The sequence below is a fragment of the Prionailurus viverrinus genome, chromosome A1 (genome assembly GCF_022837055.1).
Source record: "Prionailurus viverrinus isolate Anna chromosome A1, UM_Priviv_1.0, whole genome shotgun sequence".
NCBI classification, from domain to species: domain Eukaryota; kingdom Metazoa; phylum Chordata; class Mammalia; order Carnivora; family Felidae; genus Prionailurus; species Prionailurus viverrinus.
This window is the reverse complement of record NC_062561.1, coordinates 179743292-179765119: the sequence shown is the minus strand read 5'-3', so window position 1 is coordinate 179765119 and position 21828 is coordinate 179743292. Positions and strand designations below refer to the sequence as shown.

General features: G+C 48.5%; 2 protein-coding genes across 3 annotated transcripts in view; one reads left to right on the top strand and one right to left on the bottom strand.

The window, feature by feature from the left end:
• The window catches only part of KCNIP1 (potassium voltage-gated channel interacting protein 1), a 344734-nt gene that overhangs the window by 21527 nt on the left and 301379 nt on the right, over positions 1-21828 (top strand). The gene's annotated exons all lie outside the window — the stretch shown is intronic.
• Positions 1475-11320, bottom strand: KCNMB1 (potassium calcium-activated channel subfamily M regulatory beta subunit 1). The gene is made up of 4 exons (XM_047869966.1): positions 11193-11320; positions 8911-9068; positions 7332-7503; positions 1475-2415 (listed from the first exon to the last, which is right to left on the bottom strand). Exons 2-4 carry the CDS (start codon positions 9042-9044, stop codon positions 2146-2148), a joined length of 576 nt encoding a protein of 191 aa, XP_047725922.1. The 5' UTR covers positions 9045-9068; positions 11193-11320; the 3' UTR covers positions 1475-2145.

The following is a 21828-nucleotide window of genomic DNA, read 5'->3' as shown; positions in this document are numbered from 1 at the left end:
CCATATGCCAATCACTAGTCTAAGAAGCTTGTAGAATAACTAATTTAATACCAACAATCCTAAAAGGGAGGTATTATTAGTTCCTATTTTGCAAATGAGGAAATTGAGGTATTTGTCCAAGGTCACCCAGCTAGTGAATGGCAGGGTTCGGTATTTGAAGCCAGGCAGTCCACATCACAAGTTCACATACTTAACCACTGTCTTATGCTGTTCTCTCCTCTCTGAGGTAGGCTGAGTAGTACCTTGCTGAATTTCTACAAGGCAAACTGCTTAGCACAGTGCCCAGCATGTAATACATAAGCACCAATAAATGCTAGCTAACATTATCTTTGGTATAATTGCTTCTGGGAGCTTCTGAGTATTTATTTCTTATTATGGTAATTAATAATTGCTTCCATTCTGGCCACCTACCATGTGCCAAACCTTCATTCAGCCCTCCCAACCACCCAAAAGGAGGAGTCACTTTTTCAAGATGAAACAACTGTGAATCTGAGAGATGAAATCTGGCAGAGGCAGAGACAAGATTTACACCCTGGGGCTGCATCTAGAATCACAGCTCCAGAAGGAACTTCAGAGATGCCAGCCTAACTTCACATCCAGCTCAGGAACTGCACTGTCAAACAGTCATCCATCCATTCCGAAAAGCCCGGTGACAGGGCACTGGTTCCCTACACCAGTGGTTCTCACGCTTGGGGGTACCACAGCAGCCCCTGCAGCCATTGTTAACATACAGAATGCTGTCCCCCTCCTCCACCCGCCACCCCACCCCACTCCACCACACTCCCTTGGGCTGGAGCCGGGGCCTGAGAACGTGAATTTCTCCCAAGGCTCCCCAGAATGCTGATGTCGCTGGACCAGAGACTGTACTTTGAGAACCACTGCTGTAGGGTAACTTCTTGGAGTAGTAACAGTAGAGACGATGGCATCCTCCACTTATGCCCTTTTCATGTGTGAGACAGGCTTCCCTTGCAGGGCCAGTGCCTTATACTTACCTGCATTGTAAATTATGCATCCCCATCTATATGGTTACCTTCCTTCCATAGAGGGCTCTTAAAATTGTATGTTCTCAAAAGCCTGCCTCTGATTGGAGCCCAACCCCTCCCCAGCCTACTTCCACCTGTTTGGGGACGTGAGGCTCACCCTTCCAAATCTTCTTAAAATGATACCTACCGTTGCTTTTCTCATTAAAAACAAAACCAATGAAACCACACCTTCCTGCTGCTGAAAACTTAGAAAAGTATGAAAAATAAAAAGAGGGATGAGGAAGAAAATGAAAATTAACCACCATCCCAATCCCTCTGTTAATATTTTGATGTATTTTAGTATATTTCCTTATAGCCTCTTGATGTATATATGTATATCTTATTGAGGTATAATTGACATATAACATTACATCCGTTTCAGGTGTACAACATAATATTGTGTATATTGCAAAATGATCACCGCACTAAATCTAGTTAACATCTGTCACCATACATAGCTACAAATTTGTTTTCTTGTGATGAGCACTTTTAAGATTTACTCTCTTAGCAACTTTCCAATATGTAATACAGAATTGTTAACTATAGTCACCATGCTGTACATGACATCCCCATGACTTAAGTATTTTAGAACCAGAAGTTTGTGCCTATATTTGTTAATTTTGGAATAAAAATGCATATAGCACTGAGTGTCCTAAAAGCAATATTCTGAATGTTCTGTATACGTGGGACCTGCTGTCCCATAATTTCATTATGGAATTCAAAGAAGGAACAGGTTTGCCAGGGACAGCAAAGGTGGGCCTTTGAGCCAACCGAGAAAACACAGGCACAGAGATAAGCATCATTGTTGTCTGTGGGGCGGGGTCCGTGGCTCAGTAGAAAGTGGGTTTGAGCCAGTTGAGTGGGGACAGGCGATGGGAAGCTGTTACCAGCTGGCCTGGAGCTCTCTGAAGCACCAGGGGGCTGTTGCACATTCCGTATCCCATCATATCAGGAATGAGTTAACAAAGGGATTTCCCAAGGCCCACCCACGTAGCGGAAGGTGGGATGGATAAGAGCCCTAATAGTGAGAAGGCAGGGGGAGGAGACATGGATACATGAGTAGGGAGAGGCCTGGGGGCCCACCCAGTCCACTCCGGCCGAGCATGCTGTGGCATGGATAGGTCTACTTCTGAGCCGCCAGGATGGAAAGGGACTGGTTGATCTTCACCATGGCAATAATGAGGAGGCCACCGGTCAGCAGGAAGGTGGGCCAGAAGAGAGAGAAGAGCAAGGTCTGGGGTCCATAGAGGCGCCGGTATAGGACAGTGGTCTCATTCTCCCGAGTCGTTGAGAAGCAGTAGAAAATCTGATGCTCGTGGAAGTTCGTTCTGACCTTCTCCACATCGGCCCGGGCCACCTGGTAGTTTTCCAGGCTGCGTGGGATGTAGGAGCACTGTGAGGGGAAGCAAGAGCACCCATGAAGTCAGAAATCCCCATCGCTTTGGGCAAGATGAGGGGCTGGCATGAAGTAAGGGAAAGTGTTGGCTTTGGCGTTGGGCCCCCGGCTGGGAGTTGGGACTGGTTGAAGCTTGGAAGGCTGTGCACTGCTTGGTTCCAGAGGGCACCTTCACAGTGTCATTTGTGAGGACAGTGGCCCAGAAGCTGCTCAGGGTACATGCCCACACCTGGAGAGGGGGCCCAACTGGAGTCCTAGTTCTGCCTCCACTGGCTGTAGAACCTTAGGCAAATTGCTCGCCTTTCTCAACCTTGATATCTTATCTCTTAAATGGGTTAATAGCAATATCTCCTTCAAAGGATGTTATTAAAGACGGGCTTCAAACTTAACTGGCCAATGAGTGACACAGACCGAGTAGGCTCTGCATTTGGATCCAGGGCAGAGGTCATACGCTCAGTTGCCCACGGGGCTCACACTGCAGCATCCACATGTGAAGTGGGGGAGGGAAGAGATGACGGGTGCCACCTGACACTTCCCCTGGTGCCGGGGACAATTGTCGGGGGGGGGGGGGAGCTGATGAAATGAAGAGAGCCAGAAGCTTCCAGACTGGCAGTCCTCACGCCATCCGGACGATGCATGCCATGTGATCCAGAAGACCTGTTGTAGCCAGGCCTCCAAAATTTCAAGAAAAGCCAGAACCCCAAATTTTAATGTGAACTCCCGCAGTTTTAAAACATTGGCAAAAATTTGAATCAAAAACCCTCCGTGGTTCTAGCCCTTTGTGAGCCAAAAAAAAGATATTGGCAAGCCAGTATTTGATACTGGGATTCAAAGGAAAAAGACATTACATTTGAAAGAGCTTGTGCAGGCAAAGCACGGCACACATTTAATTCTGACACTGGTTGTTAGGAGCCTCTGGCCTGGTCAGGTGAGGTCCATCTGGAAAGTTCTGCAGAGGAGGCACAGAATTGAGACCCTGCTTTTATCTCCATTCTGGGCCGGGAGGTCTGAATGTTATGTATGTGAGGCTCTGGGAGATAATCTGCAAAGGTGGTCCCCCCGTCACAAAATCTGCAGCAGACCACCTGGCCAGAGCGCAGCTTCCCGCTCACTCTGAATTACTGAGGGCAGGGTCCAGAAAACAAGTGATCCCTTCCTACAGTGGTCCGAGACCACTGGCCTAGTATAATCATGTCCAAGATCAACATGTGTAATGTTGAGCCAGCCTCTCCCCAGGCCTTGGTCACTTCCTGGATGTGAATGAGACCCCGTCCCCAAAGCTGCTGGCCCGCACAGCACTCATCCAGCAGTAAAGAGGATGGTTGCATTCACGTTCTGACAGCCTGGGGTGTGGGGGAACTGCCACCCAAGTAGGTTCCCAGCCAGCCAGGGAGCAACTAAGGCTGGGAAACACTGCCTCCAGGGAATCTGCCTGTCTAAGTTGTTGGGCACTGCAGGGTCCCGTAGCAGGTGAATTCAGAATTCTGAGCTGAGAGGACCTAGCCTGTCTCCCCAGTGCCTCTCACTATGACCTTGGTAACCTACCCCATTGAGCAATGGTGTGGCTGTGGAACCAGACAGACCTGGATTCAGCCACCAGTTCCAAGTTGTACAACCTCTCTGAGTCTTGCAAAATGGGTTTGTGAGGACATTAGAAGACATGATACATGTAAAGCCCCTAGCACAGAGCCCAGCACATGCTAAGTGCTGAGTAAATGGAAGATGCTATCAAAAGTAATAACAAAAATAATGTGACTTAACTATGAAATTGCAACAACAGCTCTTTCTTTCCATTCTTAAAGAGGGACTGGTGGATAAGCTCTCAGGTGAGGGCTTGTGCCCATCCTGGGCCCCTCTGTGTCTTTTGCCAGCATGTGGTCATGCTGGATCCTTTGGTGGGACTTTTTGACAAGACACTGGACAGGAGTTCACTTTGCAGGACCGACCTCAGAGGCCTGGGGCCTATCTGCATCCTCTGTCCCCTGTCCGGGATCCAGCTACCTCTGAGTTATATGAAGGATCTGAAATGGTCCAACCTTTCCCCAAGTCCTGTGACAACACATTCTCAGCACAGAGCATGGGAAGGGGCTTAGAATCTCCTGCACTAAGGCTCATTGGAGAACCAGTAGCTGACCAGTAGCCTCCTTCCTCAGAGTGAGGCTGGGGGGCGGTAGCCTTGACTGGCCTTTCACACGTGAATCCGGAGCATGCCCAGCTGGCTCAGAGCACTGGCTCCCTGTACTCCAGAGCTGAATGAAAGTAGATGGGGTAGCTGGCGCACCAACCCAGCTGCTTGACAAAACCACAAAGGGCGCTTCCACTGTCCCACCAGAGCAGCAGCCTCTTTAGCACCTCTCCTGGTGATGCCTGGGTGCTAGGAGAAAGAAGACAGAAGAGTCTGTGGCTACCAGCCTGCACTGTCCTTACAGGTGCAGGCAGAGCATGTCCACACGCTCTCACATGTCTCACATGCTGCAGACAGCTCACTACAGGGGCAGATCTGGCCCCTTGCTCCTCTGAACTGGCAACCTCAGAGTCAGGCAGGCAGCCTGCAAGCCGGCCTGCTCGCAATTCCTATCACACCAGTGATCCCTTCTGGTTGTCTTTGGGAATTTGCCTCTTGCTCCTTGGGATAAATCGGCAGCCACTGAATGCCAAAGAAGAAGCAGGAGTCAGGTAGGTGCTGATTCAGGAGGACGTAGGGGCTCTATCCCCATCTGGTGGGGCTGAGTCATGTTAGTGCTGACAAAACAGGTCTGGTCACCTTGCACTGTCCAGACCCATTTCTCTATGACCCCCCGACACTGTCAGTAATCCCACTGTGCACCATCAACACTCTGCCCTTCCCATCCCATCCCAGCAGCTACCAAACTCTGACTGTCAGCATCCATCCTCACTGCAGGCCCTACCTCCATCCTGGCTGCTTGTCATGGCCCCAGACTCTCTGCCCAGTCGTTGAACTTCACACTCCTCTGTACCACTCTGATCATGCTCCCAGGACCACAGACCCTTTAAAGACTCCTGTTTGCTCGCAGAGGTAATTCTAAGCCTTAGAATCACCTGGAGAGCCCTAAAATTCTGCATCAGTTGGTCTGGTGTAGGAACCCAGTTTTGTTAAGTCCCCAGGTGGTTCCATGCATGGCCAGAGTTGACCAGTGCCAGATTGCCTGATCACATTTCAATTCCATACTTGCATAGTCCTTGGCAGAGATGACAGGCACACAGCTTGTACTGTGCCAGAATATCATTAGCATTTCCCTTCTTTATGGTCTACTTGGATTTAAGTTCCCGGTAACCAGTAGAGCCTTCCCCTAGGAAATGGTAGGCATTTATGACCCTACCTCCTGCTAAAATCAGCACCATGGAGCATTATTTGGAGTGAACTTGTTCCAGATAAAGCTCCGGCTTTCTGGTACAAATGCAAAGGAACTTGACCTGTCCCGGACCCAGGTTGATGAGACAAGTCTCTACCTGTCCCAATGGAATCGGAGAGATCAGACCGCCTTGGCATTTGCTCTATTTGCTATTCAGGCAGACCAACCTCTATTTCTCATGAGGTTGAATCATTGTGTTTTTTGGTAAAATGGTGATGGTAAATAAGCTTAGCCCTTCCCCCAATTCGCTTCCTTACGCTGGACTTCTAAAGCTTGGAAAAAATCTCTACTGGATATAAAAGTCTAACTCCATGCGTTGTAGGATAGCTTCTTCTACCCACTTTGCTAATGGTGCTGTGTTGTGTCTTGCACTGGAATTCAACACTTACTTCTCCTTTCCTACTGTGTTGTGTTCGCTGTTTCACCCGGATATCCTTAAAGACGATCTTTTTATCAAAAAAAAAAAAAAAATCAGTAAAGTGTTTTCTATAATCTTTTTTTTTTAAATATAGGAACTAATTATTATCCATAACTTGTAGTGTTTTCACTAAAGTTTTGCTTCTCTCAAAAAAACATATAAAAACCTTTCACAAACAAAAGACGTTCTGATTCCGTAGGTGGGTCATGTGGAGCCCATCTCTGCAACATCTTCCTGTCCCACTGAGCTCTGCATTGGTTTCTGCAGCACACCTTCCAGTACCTTCTATTCTATGCCCTCCATTTGCCATGCATGCTGCCCTCCATGTTTCTGTGTATCTCACTCCTGCTGATTTTTAAAGCCTAACACAAATACTTTCCTGACACCCTCACCTCGCTGATGGCTAGAAAAAGTCAGTCCTGCCCTTGACCCCATAATTTTCTCTTTTCCTCTCTATGGCACTGATCCCTCCCCATTAGATATTATTCCCCATGTAAGCTCTCTCCTCCTAAGTCCAAAGCTCCTGCCACAGGAAGTGCTCAGTGACTATTGAATGAATGAGTGAATGGATAAGGCCAACTTGTATTTTCTATAGGAAAGACTAGGATGGTGGGTTGGGGGTGCAGGAGGTAGTGATGGGAAAAATCTCCCAAGCACTGGTTTCCAGAGATTTCTCCAGCCTCTGCTTTCCTGGGGGAAGCGAGGGGGATCTCAGGAGTTCCCTCCCATGGGGTCAGCTCTGGGTCTGGTCTCTCATTTGACTCACCTTATACAAGTGCCAGCTATCCACCTGACATTGAACTCAGCACACTACACAGCCTCTGTCTTCATTAACAGCACTCCAGCAAAGGTGGCAGCTGAGCTTAGAGGGGCTCATTGCCTGCCCCAAGTCATACAGCACTTAGTGGCAGAGTGGGGATTCCAACCCAGGTCTGTCTAACTCCAACCCAGAAGAGCTAAGTCTGGCTGGACCTCATATCAGCTGTGGACCCTTATCACGTAGGCTCAGGCTCCATGCTCTAGAGTGGAGATGTGGATCCAGTTAGGAAGAGGCCCATGCACCTGCCAGGGGCAAGGGGGATATGTGCCCATCCCTCCCCCCCCTCCCCCCCAGTCAGTACCTGCTGGTTCTGGTCACGAGTGTCCTCCGTGTGGTACAGCACAGCCCACCGGCCCACAGCTGACACATTGACCCACAGGCATGGGTACTGGGGCACCTTTTTGCCCTCCAGCTCCTCTTGGTCCCTGATGTTGGTCTCAATCAGGTGGCACGTGGATTCCTGGGTCCACACGCTGGGGAGACCATGTGCACATACATACATATCTCAGAACCTGGGTGGCACAGAGCACCAGGTTTAAACCCTTTTGGAGAGACTAGGCCTGGGACTTCCATCTTGCCATAATCATCTAGCACTAAAGGAGTGTGACCCCACTCACAAGAACCATAGAATCAGAATATCAATGCTTTTAAGCCTCTTAGAGATCATCTAGATAAATGATTCTCCCCCTGGCTGCTGACCCAAAGCCCTGGGGAGCTTTTGAAAAGATTTCCAAGTCCAAGCCATGCCCCAGAACAAGGGAATCAGAATTCCTAAGGTGGGCGGGGCCCAGGCCCTGGTATGTTTTTAAAAGCCCCCTGCCTTGATTCCGCTGAGCAGCCAGACCTGAGACCCCTTAGCCCTTAGCCACACCATCCTCATCTTGCAGGCGGTGGGAAGAAGGGCTCAGAAAAGTCGAATGACTTTTCTGAGGCCACACCGGACCTGTGCCTTTTCCCCTAAAATGAGTGGATATAGAAGGGACTTGATTTGTGCCAGGTAGGGAGGTTGGTGGGGATGGCGGTCAACCTGGAGATAACGTGTCATAGGCACACAGCAGTCCTGTACAATGCCTCTCTCGGGTAAGTTTCCAACCTGGAATCGCTCCAGGGTTATAAAACACGGGGAAGAAGCAGGCCCAGGAGAGGCTAACAGGCTCATCAACCCATCAGGGGATCAACTGTGACTCATCTCCCGTTTATCAGGCAAGACACACATTGCCAGATGGAGGGACTATCAGCAGCTGGAAATGTCCAGAGGCGAGGGTCTGAGACTTATCCTCAAACCACAAGTGGAGACAATGGATCAGGAACTTCACACCTTTTCCTTTAAAAGCTCGAGTGGTTGACATGTCAGGGAGCAAGGGCATGGAACATCTGTGAGCTTCCAGAACAGAGCTCCAGGGGAGCAGGCTTTGGCTCAGTGTGACATTTCCTACTCAGAAAAGCCCCAAAATGAAATGGTATGTACAATGAAGTACTGAGCTCCCTGTCACTTGAGGTATTCAACAGGAGTCTAGACACCCACCTGACTAGGAGGTTTCCGAAGGGGAGTCAAACTGTGCAAATGAGCTATGAAAATCTAGAACTCTGATTTCTCCGGGGTTAAACTCACGCTGGAGCATTTGCTCTGATCCTTCACCGTTTCTTGTGAGAAGGGCCTCCTATGTCTGCCACCCCCAGGTCCCAGAACCCCGGATGAGCAGGGTCCGGTCAGGCCTACCCTCCCTGCACTTGAACCGTGAACCCTAAGACTGAGGATTGTCCAGACCTTCCTGCCTGATGTGAAGTCAAGGGGAGGGGTAGGAAGAGGCTGGGCTTCCTGGCAGAATAGACCCTTGGGAGAATGGCTGGAGGGTGGGGCAGCCAGGAGAGTGCAGTACCTTTTCTGGTAGAGGGGCAGCATGGTCGTGCCCAGGATATAGTAGGCAATGACAGCACACACCACCATGGCCACACCCAGGCAAAGGGCTCGAGTCTCTCCCCGCTTCTGGGCCATCACCAGCTTCTTCCCCATGTCCACTGCAGGCAGCGGTCATTTCTGGAGCCACAGAGGCAAACAGACACGGGATGAGCACAGGCAGCAGGTAATCCCCACAGCGGGGACAGGTAAGAGGGGAGGGTACTCAAAGATCAACACCACCTCTAGTTTTATGTGGAGTGTTGCAACTTCAGAGGGCTTTTTTGACCCCAATGTAAGCCTCCCATCTGCTCTGAGAGGCAAGTATCATCCCCTTTCCACCGTTGAAGGATCCGGGGCCCAGAGAGGTAGAGTGACTAGTCCAAGGTCGCATGTATGATAGGCTCACTATTGGCTCCTAAGAGGAGGTCCATATTCTCAGCCCTGGAATCTGCGACTGGTACTTTACATGGCAAAGACTTTAGGGATGCTGAGATGGGGAGATTATCCTGAATTATCCATGCAGACCCCAAATGTAATCACAAGGGTCCTTTGACAAGAGGAGAAGGTAAGAAGCCAGAGGAGACTTTGGACTTCTGGCTTCCAGAACTATGTGAGAGGAGATTTCTGTTGTTTGGGGCCACCAAGTATGTAGTAATTGTTATGGCAGCAATAGAAAAGTAGTACAGTGACATAAACAGAAACAGTAGGCAGCAGGTGTGGAACACCCAAACACTTTCTCCTAGGACACTTCACAGTTTACCAAACAATCCCCAGGCAAGGCTGGCTGGGCTGGGGGCAGCAAGCAGAGTAGGGGCAGCAGGGCCCCCAGCAGGCAGCCAGGTCGGCTGAGTACCCCGAACACAATGGGCTCTTTACTGGAGAGTGGGGATGTACTCCAGAAGCTGCCATTGGTGAGTCCCCTACCTTCCAGGCTACTCAGTCCTCCCAGGGGCACTGTCTCCTCTGCTGCATGCCTTCTTGTGTCCTCCCAGCCCCTGGGCACTCCTGACACTGGGAAGGAAGGGGTGTTGGGTGACCAGGTCTGGGAACTCAGGAGGAGAGGAGAGGAGAGGAGAGGAGAGGAGAGAGGACAGGGGAGGGGAGGGGAGGGAAGGAGAGGGGAGGGGAGGGGCTCCCCCCATAACAGAGAAGTTTGGAACCTGCTGTCTATTCAGGTCTCACCTGTCTGTAATGCTCTGGTGATACTGTTTACCTACACTGAGAGAGTAGATTTGCAGAGTGGTGATAAAACCACGCAGGACAAAAGAATGGGGTGAGGATGTGGATATGGATACAGTTATCGGTATGGATGGGATTTAACAACCACAGGGAGGGCCTTCAGGCAGGAAGAAGAGTAGGAACTGCTGGTATCCCCTGAGGCCTGGATAGGAAGAAATGGATTGCCGCTATAACAGGAGGGATTTCAGTTAGACTCCAAGAAGAAATTCTCACTTTTGAGAGTTGCTAAATATCTGGACTTTTTGGATATATCTTTCATTTGGAAAAGTCACTCAAAGTCTGGGGTGAATTTCGGAAAGATGGAGAATGAAGGAGAAGGTAGGATTTTGGAGGGTCCTCTAGACCTGGTATTTTGGTTGACATTCTCTTTCTTAAGGACAGATTGTAGAGTATGGTGTTTAAGGGTTTGGTGGGGGGTGGGGCAGGGAGGACTCTGAGGTCAGCAGATCCGGGATCAAACCCTGACTTTGCCACTTAGCAACCATATGACTATAAAACAAGAATAATAGTACCTGCTTCAGAGAGTTCTGACAAAGATCAAGTCACATGCCAAATATCACATATGGATCACAGGCAGGCTGTCACTAAACATTAGTTACTAGTATAACAAAGGGAATTCTGAAGGTTTGGAGCAGAAGAGCCCCCAGTGCTCTTGCTGAGCCTATTTTTTGTACCACTCCTCCCCTGGGGACAAATGCCAGGACCGGCCCTGCTCTCCGGGTGGCTACCCTCTGGTGCTCTGGGAGCTGGGAACTGAGTGCTAGGACACTGAGGTACTAGAGTGATCCAGCCATGGAGTGATCCCCCAGTAGGCCACCAGACCATGGGCCCAGACACCAGCCGTTCTCGTCTCTCTGCTGACACCACTGTCAGCCCCTCTGGAGCCCAGAATCCTGATGGACCTCCCTTAAGGGAGGAAGTTCCGCGGCCAGCCTCCCTCCCCCACGATCTCCCCACTAACCCCCGGTCAGTCGTCAATCGTTGGAGAAACCACTCCCCAAGGGCTCTGGACCCACTACTCACAGTCTCCCGTGCCCTGGAGTCTTCAGCAGGCAGATACTTCTTGCCTGGCCCCTGCCCCCACCCCAAAAGAGGCTGCCTGAGCTGCAGCGAGAAGCTTGGGCTCCCAGCCCATCTCTGGGAAAGCGGGCTTTGGTCCCCATCTGGGACAAGCCTCCATGCCCAAACATGGTCAAGTCTGAGCACACAGCCCCGGGACACAAACTCAAGAGAGTAGGTACCAACCCAGGAGACAACAGCAGCCGTTACCAGGCCCCCACCCCTGCAATTTCCAGGGTCTGTAGAAAACAGATTTTGAACAACAAAAGACAGCAAAACTGAGAAGCCAGGAAAGACCACCCCGGTGCATTTAGAGACATTTCTTCATCACTCAGTCTCTCTGGTCTGGCACAGAAGTCAGGAACGGGAAATGATTTTCCTTTTGTTGACATGAGGGAAGGAGGAGGAGTTAGAGCTCCAAAAGGTTGGGCTTATCAGCCACTAGGGGGCTGGCATTTCCCCACAGGAGCCTCCAAACCCTCCAGAGCCTTCAACACTTGCATGCTGTGTGACCCTGCGCAGGTCACGGCACCTCTCTGAGCTTCAGTTTTCTCAACTACATTATTGGGATTTTTTTAAAACTTACTTCGTTCAGAGTAATGAGGAAGGTTAGGAATAATGGAGATTTGAGGCAGAGGAAGAGAAATCCACCTTTTAAAGCCCAGCCAAGCAGAAGCTGAAAGTGGTGACAGTCCCACTGCTGTCCCAGCCAGCCAGGTCCAGGGGCAGCCTGCTCAGCCAGGTAGCCTCTTCCCAAGGTACTTGTCCTTTTGGAAGAGGGAAACAGGCAAGAAATGGGGCCCGTGAGCTCTTCTGCTGCACGAAAGTGAGCCACCCTCCGAAATGCTGGGACAAGCTCTGCTCTCGAAGGTATGTGGAGAAAGACTCAGGTCCTTAGCTGGCTGTGGGGCTGTAGGTGAAGGGCAAGGAAATAACGATAGTACAACAATAAAGATTAGTGCTCTGCATTCACCTGGGCTGTTAGAAATCACAAAACGCCTTCCCAACTTCAAACCTCCAACACTCTAATGTAATAAGCACTGCGGGCTCATACTAATCTATTCAGGTAGAGGTTTTTCTACCCATTTTATAAATGAGGTAACTGAGGTTCAGAGAGGTTAAATAGAGTGCCCAAGGCAAATTGCTTTGCATCTTTGTCTCAGTTTGTCCATTTCTAGAATGGAGATAATTATACCTAAACCTTCGGTGCCTCTTGAAAAATAAGAGATCACCTAAGCTTTCTGACCGGCAGATTGTGTTTTCCAAAGATGGCCACACCAATATGCATCCCATCTCACATGCTCTTCCTACAATGTGACATCAACGCTCCTCCATCAAGAGGGGCATCTGTGTCCTTCAACACTGGCAGAGCTCTGTAACCACCTTGCCAATAGAATGTGGTAGAAGTGACACTGTGTGATTTCCAAAGCTAAGTCATAAACAGCGATACAGCTTTCACTGAGCACCCTCTCCCGGGACACCTCCCTTGGAGCCAGCCACTGTATCATGGGGAAGCCAAGAGGTCACATGGAAGTGTTCCAGCCGACAGCCCCAGTTCGCTTCTCAGCCAACAACCAGCATCCCCCACCAACATGAGTGAAGGAGCCTGCCGATGATGCCAGCCCCAGCCTTCAAGTCCCCCAGCTGCGGCCACAGACATCATGGATCGGAGACCAGCCACCCACTCTGTGCACTCTCTCAATTCCCCATCCACAAAACCCACGAGCAAATTAAATGGTTGTTTTATGCCACTATATTTTGAGGGACTTTGTTATGCAGTCCCAGTAACTAGAATATATTGTAAGTGATTTAAAAGGGAAACTTACTGTTGCTAGTGATTGTGGTAGAACTGAACCAGTGGGGATGAAAAAGCCTGAAATGACTATATGGAGTGGTATAGGGGAGCTTTAGAAACACCCTCTATATTCTTATATCAGGTTGCTCACTGGTGCACAAATGGAATAGAAGTATAGAGTTATAAGTGGGATTTTCATTTATTGAGCAGTTACTATGGGCCAGGGCATGAGCCACATCCAAATGCAAATACATATACATATACAGATGCATGTATACATATGTGTAGACACACATTGCGTACATGCATGTACATATTTGCACACACACATATACATGTGTACACACTTTCACATACATATACACATATATGCACACATATACATATACATGCATGCACGTGTTTACAGATGTATATGCATATGCACGTGTACAAATGTACATGTGCATGTGCACACAATGTGCATATGCACACACATACACACATACACATACGCACATGCCCATAAACCTATACATACACACACATGCATATACATACACATATACATGCATATGCATACACAAATATATATACATTCCTCTCAGCAGTCCTCACAAAAGGCCTCGTTTCTATGCTTTGCCCAAGGTCACTCCCCTGTCACATGATGTGATGGAGCCTGACGTGAACCTGTGCTTGCTGACCCCACAGCTCATGCCTGCTGCTCCATGACTCCCTTAGGCACGGTTTTCAAGAGGACCAATGTTCCTTTACAATGTGTGCCTCAGCTGCTTTACAAGCCCCCCTCTTCAGTCTATAGCCCTTTCTGGATTGTGCATCCATTTATTTATTTAAACCCTTTTGAATCAATATCTATTCTCTGCCACCACTTGGGATAATAAGTCCCATAAATCAAATTGGCAACCATGTCCTGAGCCCGTGCTGAGCCCGTGCCACTGGCAGTGGGAATGAGTGGCCCTCAGTCCTCGCTGAGCCATTCGCTCACACACTTGAGGACCTACCGTGCGGAGACTCCGAATATGTCACTCTACTGTGGTGGGTCCCCGTGGGGAAGGGAAGATGGATTTTTAAAACTGCAAAAAGGCACAATGGAAAAATAAAATGACATATTTTGGGGGAGAGAGTAATAAAAGACAGAGGAAATCACGGTGAACGATTTTTCACTGGAGTTGAGAAGACAATGGATAAAAACAGGACAATTAAATGTCCATATTTGAATTAAATGGCAAGACTGGACCTGAGGAGGAGCAGGACAGGGCTGCTCCCTCTGAGCGAAGGGAAGCCTCCCACCTTTCTCGTTTCACTCTTTCAGCCGCACTTTTCCTTCCCCTCATGTTTCTTACTTAGTGACAAGGTATTTTAGCCTGCTATATTGTTAACATAATTGTAAGCAGCTTGAAATCCTCTTTGAAACAAGGAAGAGCATAAATAAATAAAAAGCACTGCTATCCATCTGCGCAGTAAGGTCGTTTCCTCATGCTTTTTCCTTACTGCAACATCATCCAAGCTCACCGTGGAAAAGCTGTAGGATAGAGAAGCGCAGGAGGAGGATAGAGCACAATGATGACCCCACCACCCGGAGAGAATTTGTTGGTCAGGGTGCATGTGTGTCCTTCCAGACACTCCTAAAAGGATTCAGGCATTCTCTGCCTCCAGAGGGCACATTCCTGGGTCCCCACCTGCTAGTGAGCTCTTCCCCTTCCCTGGGATTCAGTCCTGGGGTCCTCCCCTCACTTCTGTTCCCTTAGCCACTCTCCTCGACTCCTGGGCCAGGTCGGGGCTGTGGTTTAACATGCTCGGAGCACATGTATGCAGCTCCTTCCCTCCCTGTCCTTGTGATGCTGTTTCTTCTTGTGCCTATTCCCCATTCACTGGTCTTCCTGCTGGAGTGTATAAGCTCCCTGAGATCCGGGGCCAGAGCTGTTCTTACCACTGTCGCATCGCTAGATAAACAGAGAATCGGGGTTTTGCTGCTGTTTGTGGTTTCGTCAGAAGAAAATCTTTTGCTTTTTCAAAAAACGTTCACCATCTTAACCAGTTTAAGTGTACAATTTGGAAGTGCTAACGATATTGACATTGTTGTGCCCCAGGTCTCCAGAACTTGGTCGTCTTGCAAAACTGAAACTCTATAACCCATTACACAACGACTCCCCATTTCTCCCTCCTCCTTGGCAACCGCTATCTACTTTGTGTTCCTCTGAGTCTAACTACTTTAGATTCCTCGTATAAATAGAATCGTACCAAAGTTGCCCCTTTGTGTCAGGCTATTTCACTTCATATAATGTACTCAAGGTTCATCCGTGTTGTAGCATTTGACCAGAAAAGAAACTCTTGCTCCTTAATGTAACAGAATATTGTACTTGTTTTCCCATTCCAGAAAACATTTTTTAAAAGCTTGTACAGTACACATTATATATGGGTGAGCCGTAGTATATTCCATGGACGCCATGTTGTTGGATATTGAGGAATGGTGCTTGTTGGCTTGTTTAGTGGAGCTCAGGTCACACTCTGCTGGTAGGTGGACCTGCTCCACCCACCCCTACCCTCACTTGCACCCGTCATTGTCCTGGAACTGACAGGTCTGGGAGAGTTTGGATCTACTAGAACACAATATGGGGACCAGAACCTGGGGATAAAGATGAGAGAGCCATAGAAGTGGAAGATGGCAGCGGGTTTCAATTTCCTAGCCCAGGCCAGACCTGATTTGAGCACTGGGGGTGGTGGGGAGAGACAAGGTAGAGGAAGTAGATGCAGGCTGATGGAGCTCTTTTCATACCATAGTCCATGGGACTCGGACTCTGGGGTGATGAGAACCAAGGGCTCCCAGTGATGCTGTGGTCCTGGGCAGTAGTCCCCTCCTAAGTGCGTGTTCATGGCAAGTCAACGGCATGTGATCAGGAGTGAACAAGAAGTCCCCACCCTGGGCATGTTTGACTCTGGCAAGATTCAGGGCCCCAAATGCATTAACTATTCTTAGTGGTGCCTGTCAGAATGGGGTCCAAGGACTGAACGATATTCCCTCTCCCGTCCCCTTCTGACTCCCTGCATGGTGGGAGCTTCGAAGCTACAAAGAGAATATTCCCACCCTTTTGCTGAGTCATAGAACGTCCCTCCAAGGGCCCATAGAGATCATGTAGGTCAACAGCTTCCTGTGTGTAAGGCTTTCTATTCACAAATTAACAGAGGGAAGTGGTAGAGAATCTGAGAAGCACAGAAAAGAAGAAATCAAGTCCAACATCCCAAGGAAACCACTGTCAAAGTGTTGATGTTTTGATTATATTCTAAAGACAAATGCAAATGCTTTTTAAAAATAAATTTAGGAATGTTCTGTATGATTTTAAGTACGTCCTTCTTATTTTAAATAGAAACACATTCCCATTAAGGTGATATTATTTTGCAACATAATGCTTCATGTCTCTGATAGTTCATTTTACTGATGTGCGGTAACATGTGTACTTTCCAATTAGGAGACATTTAGACTATTTTCAAGGTTTTGTTATTATTAGCTCTCCTCCAGTGACAACGTTCGAACATCAGTCTTTGTTCACCTCTCCGATTCTTTTCTTCCAATAGATTTCTAAAAGCAGGGATCACAGTCAAAGATTATGAGCCTTTTAAAGGCTTTAACCCCTTCTCTTTTCCTGGAATCATAGGATTCACTTTGCCCAGAAGTATAGGATCCAATAACATGTGAACTTCCCTTCTGCCGGTGAGCTGTCTGAGCTCAGAGAGGTGAAGTGACTTACCCAAAGCCACACAGCTTTGATGGTGCAGGGATTGGGATTCAGACATTTCTCTACAGCCTCCAGAACGTAGTCTGGAGCCCATGTCCACTGACTCCCAGGCAGTGTTCTTACCATACTCCTTCTGAAGATTATTTCTCTACCCATAACTAGGGTTCTCAATTCCTAAGCACTAACATGTGACAGCACTCTGCTAAGTACTTGGAACACAGCATCGCATTTGATCCTGTGATCTATGAAATAAGTACTATGATTGCCCTCATTTTATAGATGGGCGCACTAAAGCAGAGCAGGTGCTGGCCTGCTGGCCACTCCCCCCGACTTTCTTTTCGCTACTCCACAGCCTCCTTCAGGGGGCCCCCCGGGAAGTCTCTCCCTATGGCCTCTCCTCCGCCTGGGGAGGAGCCAGGCATAGCCTTCTTGAAGTTCCAGGCCACGCCTCAGCCAGTGACTCAGTCTGAGCCAGGACCATGGGAGGAAGCCACCGCTTGCTCTTGAGGCTGGCTCTTGGTCTGCCAGCCCAGGGCGCTGGCCGCAGCAGCTGCTTCCTTTAAAATTAAAAAAAAAAAAAAAAAAAAATTTTTTTAAAGATTTATTTATTTTTGAGAGACATAGCCGAGCAGGGGAGGGGTGGAGAGAGAGGGAGACACAGAATCGGAAGCAGGCTCCAGGCTCTGAGCTGTCAGCACAGAGCCCGACACGGGGTTCGAACCCATGAACCATGAGATCATCACCTGAGCTGAAGTTGGACGCTCAACCAACTGAGCCACCCAGGCGCCCCATTTTCAGGCATTTGAAAAGAGACGCTGCAGAAAAGGGCTTTTTAATTTCCCTTGTGGCACGTTAATAAATATGTATGTTTGTCATCCACAAACAATAAGATTACTCGCACAAAGCTCAAGGGGTTGACCAGATAGATTTGAACTGCGCCTGCTCTCAGGGGACACTATCTCCCAGAAGACCCTGTCTCCAAGCAAACTGTAACGGCCTCTGGGGCTACTTTTTTACAATTCACAAGTTACTGAGTGCCTTCTTGCTAGGCTCTGTACATACCTCATTATGTTAGTTTCCTAGTGTTGCTGTAACAAATTGCTACATACTGGGCTGCTTCAAGCAATAGAAATGTATTGTCTCATAGTTCTGGAGGCCACAAGTCTGAAATCAAGAGGCTGCCTACACAGCTCTAGGGGAGGGTCCTTCCTTGTCTCTCACAGCTTTTGGAGGTCCCAGGCATTCCTTGGCTTGTGGCCGTGTCACTCCAATCTCTGCAACTATCTTCACTGGACCTTCTCCTCTTCTGTCTTACAAAGACAGTCGTCGTTGGTTTTTGAGCACACCCAGGTAATCCAGGATGATCTCAAAATCCTTAATTACGTCTGCAAAGACCTTTTTCTTCTAATAAGACCACATTCACATGGTCCAAGGATTTGGACACGGACAAATCTTTTTTCCAGGGCTGGCAGGAGGGGGGTGGGTGTTGGGGCACCATTGAAGCCACTACGCCCATCGTCTTTAATCTGCATAACAACCCTGAGAGGCAGGAGAATTATCAAGGATGGATTAACTGCTGTGACAATCCCAAGATTTTATTGGCTTTTCCCAACAACAGTGCATTTCCATTTGCGGGGAGTCCAGAATATATGCTTCTGGTTGGGCGGCTCCCCTCTAGGTGGTTGTTCGTGGAATCAGGCTCCTTCATCTGATGGTTCCACTGTTTTGTGGCCTTGAGGTGACCCCAGAATTATCTAGCCAATAGACTGGAAGGAGGGAATAGGTGCAGAGAGAAAATGAGGGTGATTGGTACTTAACCACCTTGGCCTACAAGTGACATGCACCGTTTATCTTCACCTTCCATTTGTGAGGACTAGTCACATGGTGTCACCCGGTGCAAGGAAGCCTGGGAAATGTAGTCCTGGATAAAATGCCACTTCTTAGTATGAATATCACATTATTGGAGCTGGGTAGGACATCAAAATTTCCTGGTCAGCTGGCTGTGATTGTCATAGTATCATTCATTCATGTACTTCTCATTCATATAATTCACTCTTTCACCCAGAAGAGGAATTTGGGGCTTAAGTGATTTGGGGCGCCTGGGTGGCTCAGTTGGTTAAGTGTTCAGCTTCGGCTCAGGTCACAATCTCGCTGTCTGTGACTTCCCACTCTGTGTCGGGCTCTGTGCTGACAGCTCAGAGCCTGGAGCCTGCTTCGGATTCTGTGTCTCCCTCTCTTTCGGCTCCTCCCCCAGTCACATTCTGTTTTTCCCTCTCTCTCAAAAATAAATAAACATTAAAAAAATTTAAAAAATAATAAAAAGAAGGGTTAAGTGATTTGACTAAAGTCACAGAGCATTTAAATCAAAGTTCAATCAATGTTTATTAAGGGTCATCTGAATTAGGTGCCCCTCCCTCAGGTAGGCCCGCTCTATCTTTGAACTTTGCACACTGTGTTATCTGTGTGTGTACCAAGAATAACATTGATCAGATTGCTCTACATGGGCCTCCCTGTTGGTTCCCCACTCCAAGCAGTCAGTTCTTTGTCCTCGACTGTCAGATTCTCCTTCCCTCTTCCTTCCGGTCCCTCTGGATAATGGGGGGAGAGAGCTGGCTTTAGAGAGGCAGAAGGCAGAGAGGTAACATAGAGCTGAGAGCTGGAAAGGGAGGGGGTGGCTGAAAGAGAGAAAACCCACGTGGGCCAAGTGTCCTAGAAAATCTTCTCTGGTTTGACATGTGAGGGGTTTTGGAACAGCTTCAGTTAGGAAAAATTCAGGAACAAAGGAAAAATAGGAACAGTGTAACTGTGAACTATGAGTATTACCTACTTTCGTGCATTTAAAGGAAAGCGGTGATTTTCTTTGTAATTTGTTTAAATTCCCTTTGTTTGCTGGACTGCTCTTCTAGACTGCAACTCTGTTTGGAAAGAATGGGCTCCGGGCAGCATGACCGGAGGGCCCCAGCAGCTTGCACAGCCCCTGTTTACTCCAGTCAGCCCCCTTCACTCTCAAAACCAACCCAGCTTCAACAGTAAATTATGTGTAAACTATGAGTAAATTACTCAAACAGTAAATTTGGTGTTTGGGTGTGTAGGCCCCCCCCCACAATTCATCTCTAAATGTCCAGGCCTGGGGCACCTGGGTGGCTCAGTCGGTTGAGCGTCCGACTTCGGCTCGGGTCATGATCTCGTGGTCTGTGGGTTCGAGCCCCACGTCGGGCTCTGTGCTGACAGCTCAGAGCCTGGAGCTTGCCTCGGATTCTGTGTCTCTCTCTCTCTCTGCCCCTTCCTTGATCACACTCCTTCTGTCTCTCTCAAAATTAAATAAACATTAAAAAAAATTTTTTTTAATGTCCAGGCCTAGCTCAGGCCCTGAAGCACAGTCTGTGCCAAGGGTGGAATGCAGGAGCCAGGAAGGGCCGAGCTGCGATTTGAGTCCAGGCTTTTACACGCCAAATTTCAGGCTCCTCTTCCTGTGTCAGCTTTGGTTCTGGAGCTCTCTAAACACAGTGGAACAATTAAAAAGTAACAAGGGTGTGGGACTGCCTGCCCTGTGTGGACTGTGAATGCCATAGGGGTTGGGGGGTGGCGGGAGCTACAGATGGCGGCTGAAAACACCAGAAAACAGTTCCCAGCTTCCTGCTTCAGAGCCTGTGGGAAAGAGGCCAAGTGTCCCAGGGATAGCCCTCCAGAGCTCATCGTCCTGGCCCTGCCTGGAGGGCAGAGCTCAAGTCTCCCCCTGTATCCATGTTAGGCAGACTGATGAGGTCCCAACTCAAAAAGCAACCGTGTCAGAAGGATTTGAATTAGAACTCTACAGAGAAGAAAATTCGGCTCCCATCTTCGCTTTTTAAAATGTGCATTTATTTTTCTTTGCAAATAGCTTAAACACAGTCTTAACATTTTGAAACAAATGATCTTTTAAAAATGATCTGTAATCCCACCACCATTTAATAAACCTAGTCCTTGCATTTTGGAATCTTGTCCTCCAGGATTTTATTACCCCCCCCCCCCCCCCGCCCCTTGTAAGTAGTTTTTCTGTACCTGGTGATACTCATAGGCTTGTGTGTCAGTTATCCATTCCTGTGTAACAAACTACCCCAAATTGAGCAACAGAGGCTCATAATTCTGCTATGTGGTCCTTCCGGTCTGATCTGAGCTTGGCTGACCTCAGCTGGGCCCACTCATGTACTCACTTGGCTCTGGAAGGCCTCACTCACGTCCCAAGGGTGGCTGGCTATCAGCTGGAGTGACCAGGTGACTCGGGTAACAAGGGGTTTCCTAGGGGACTAGATGAGCCTGCTCTTATGGTGCTGGTTCCAAGAGCAGAAAGCGAATTGGAAGCTGCAAATCCTCTCAAGGTCCAGGCTTGGCCCTTGTGCCATATCACACCACATCCTATTAGTCCCAGCTGGTCCCAAGGCTGGCCCAGATTCGAGAGGGGAAGGAAAGACGGCCTCCTGATAGGGAAATCTACAAAACACTGTGGCCATTTTTGCAATCTACCACTGCAAGGTTTTTATTCTTCTGCCTTTTCATTTATTATTGGATTATCATCATTTTCTCTTGCTAATACAAAGTCTTCATGACATTATTTTTACTGCCTGCATAAGGGTGAGAAGGTAGATAGACTACGGTTTACTCAATTGTCTCCCAACTGTTGGACATAAGGATTACTTCCAGTTATAAATAAGGCTGCACAGAACATCTTTATGCAGGTAGGTATTTCGGTCATTTTGATTGTTGCCTTGGAATAGGCTCCCAGATAGAGTCAAAAAGGATAAATTGTTTTAATGTCCTTGATACATGCTGTCCAGCTGCATTACAAATATGTGCTGCTTTTTCTCCAACCCCAAGAAGGAGAGAGATTCTCAACACCAGCCTGTATGCAAGTCTCCCTGTGGGCCACCTGGCTTCCCTGGGATCCTCTTGCTTGCTGGTACACCAGGTCAGGAAACTGGAATAAAGCCCAGGCTGGGCAGACCCTTCCTTGGGCCACGTTAGCATCTGGGGTCCATGCCTACAGGTCAGCTTTGTGGTGGACAGCAACTGACTGAGGTCTCTGCAATCTCCT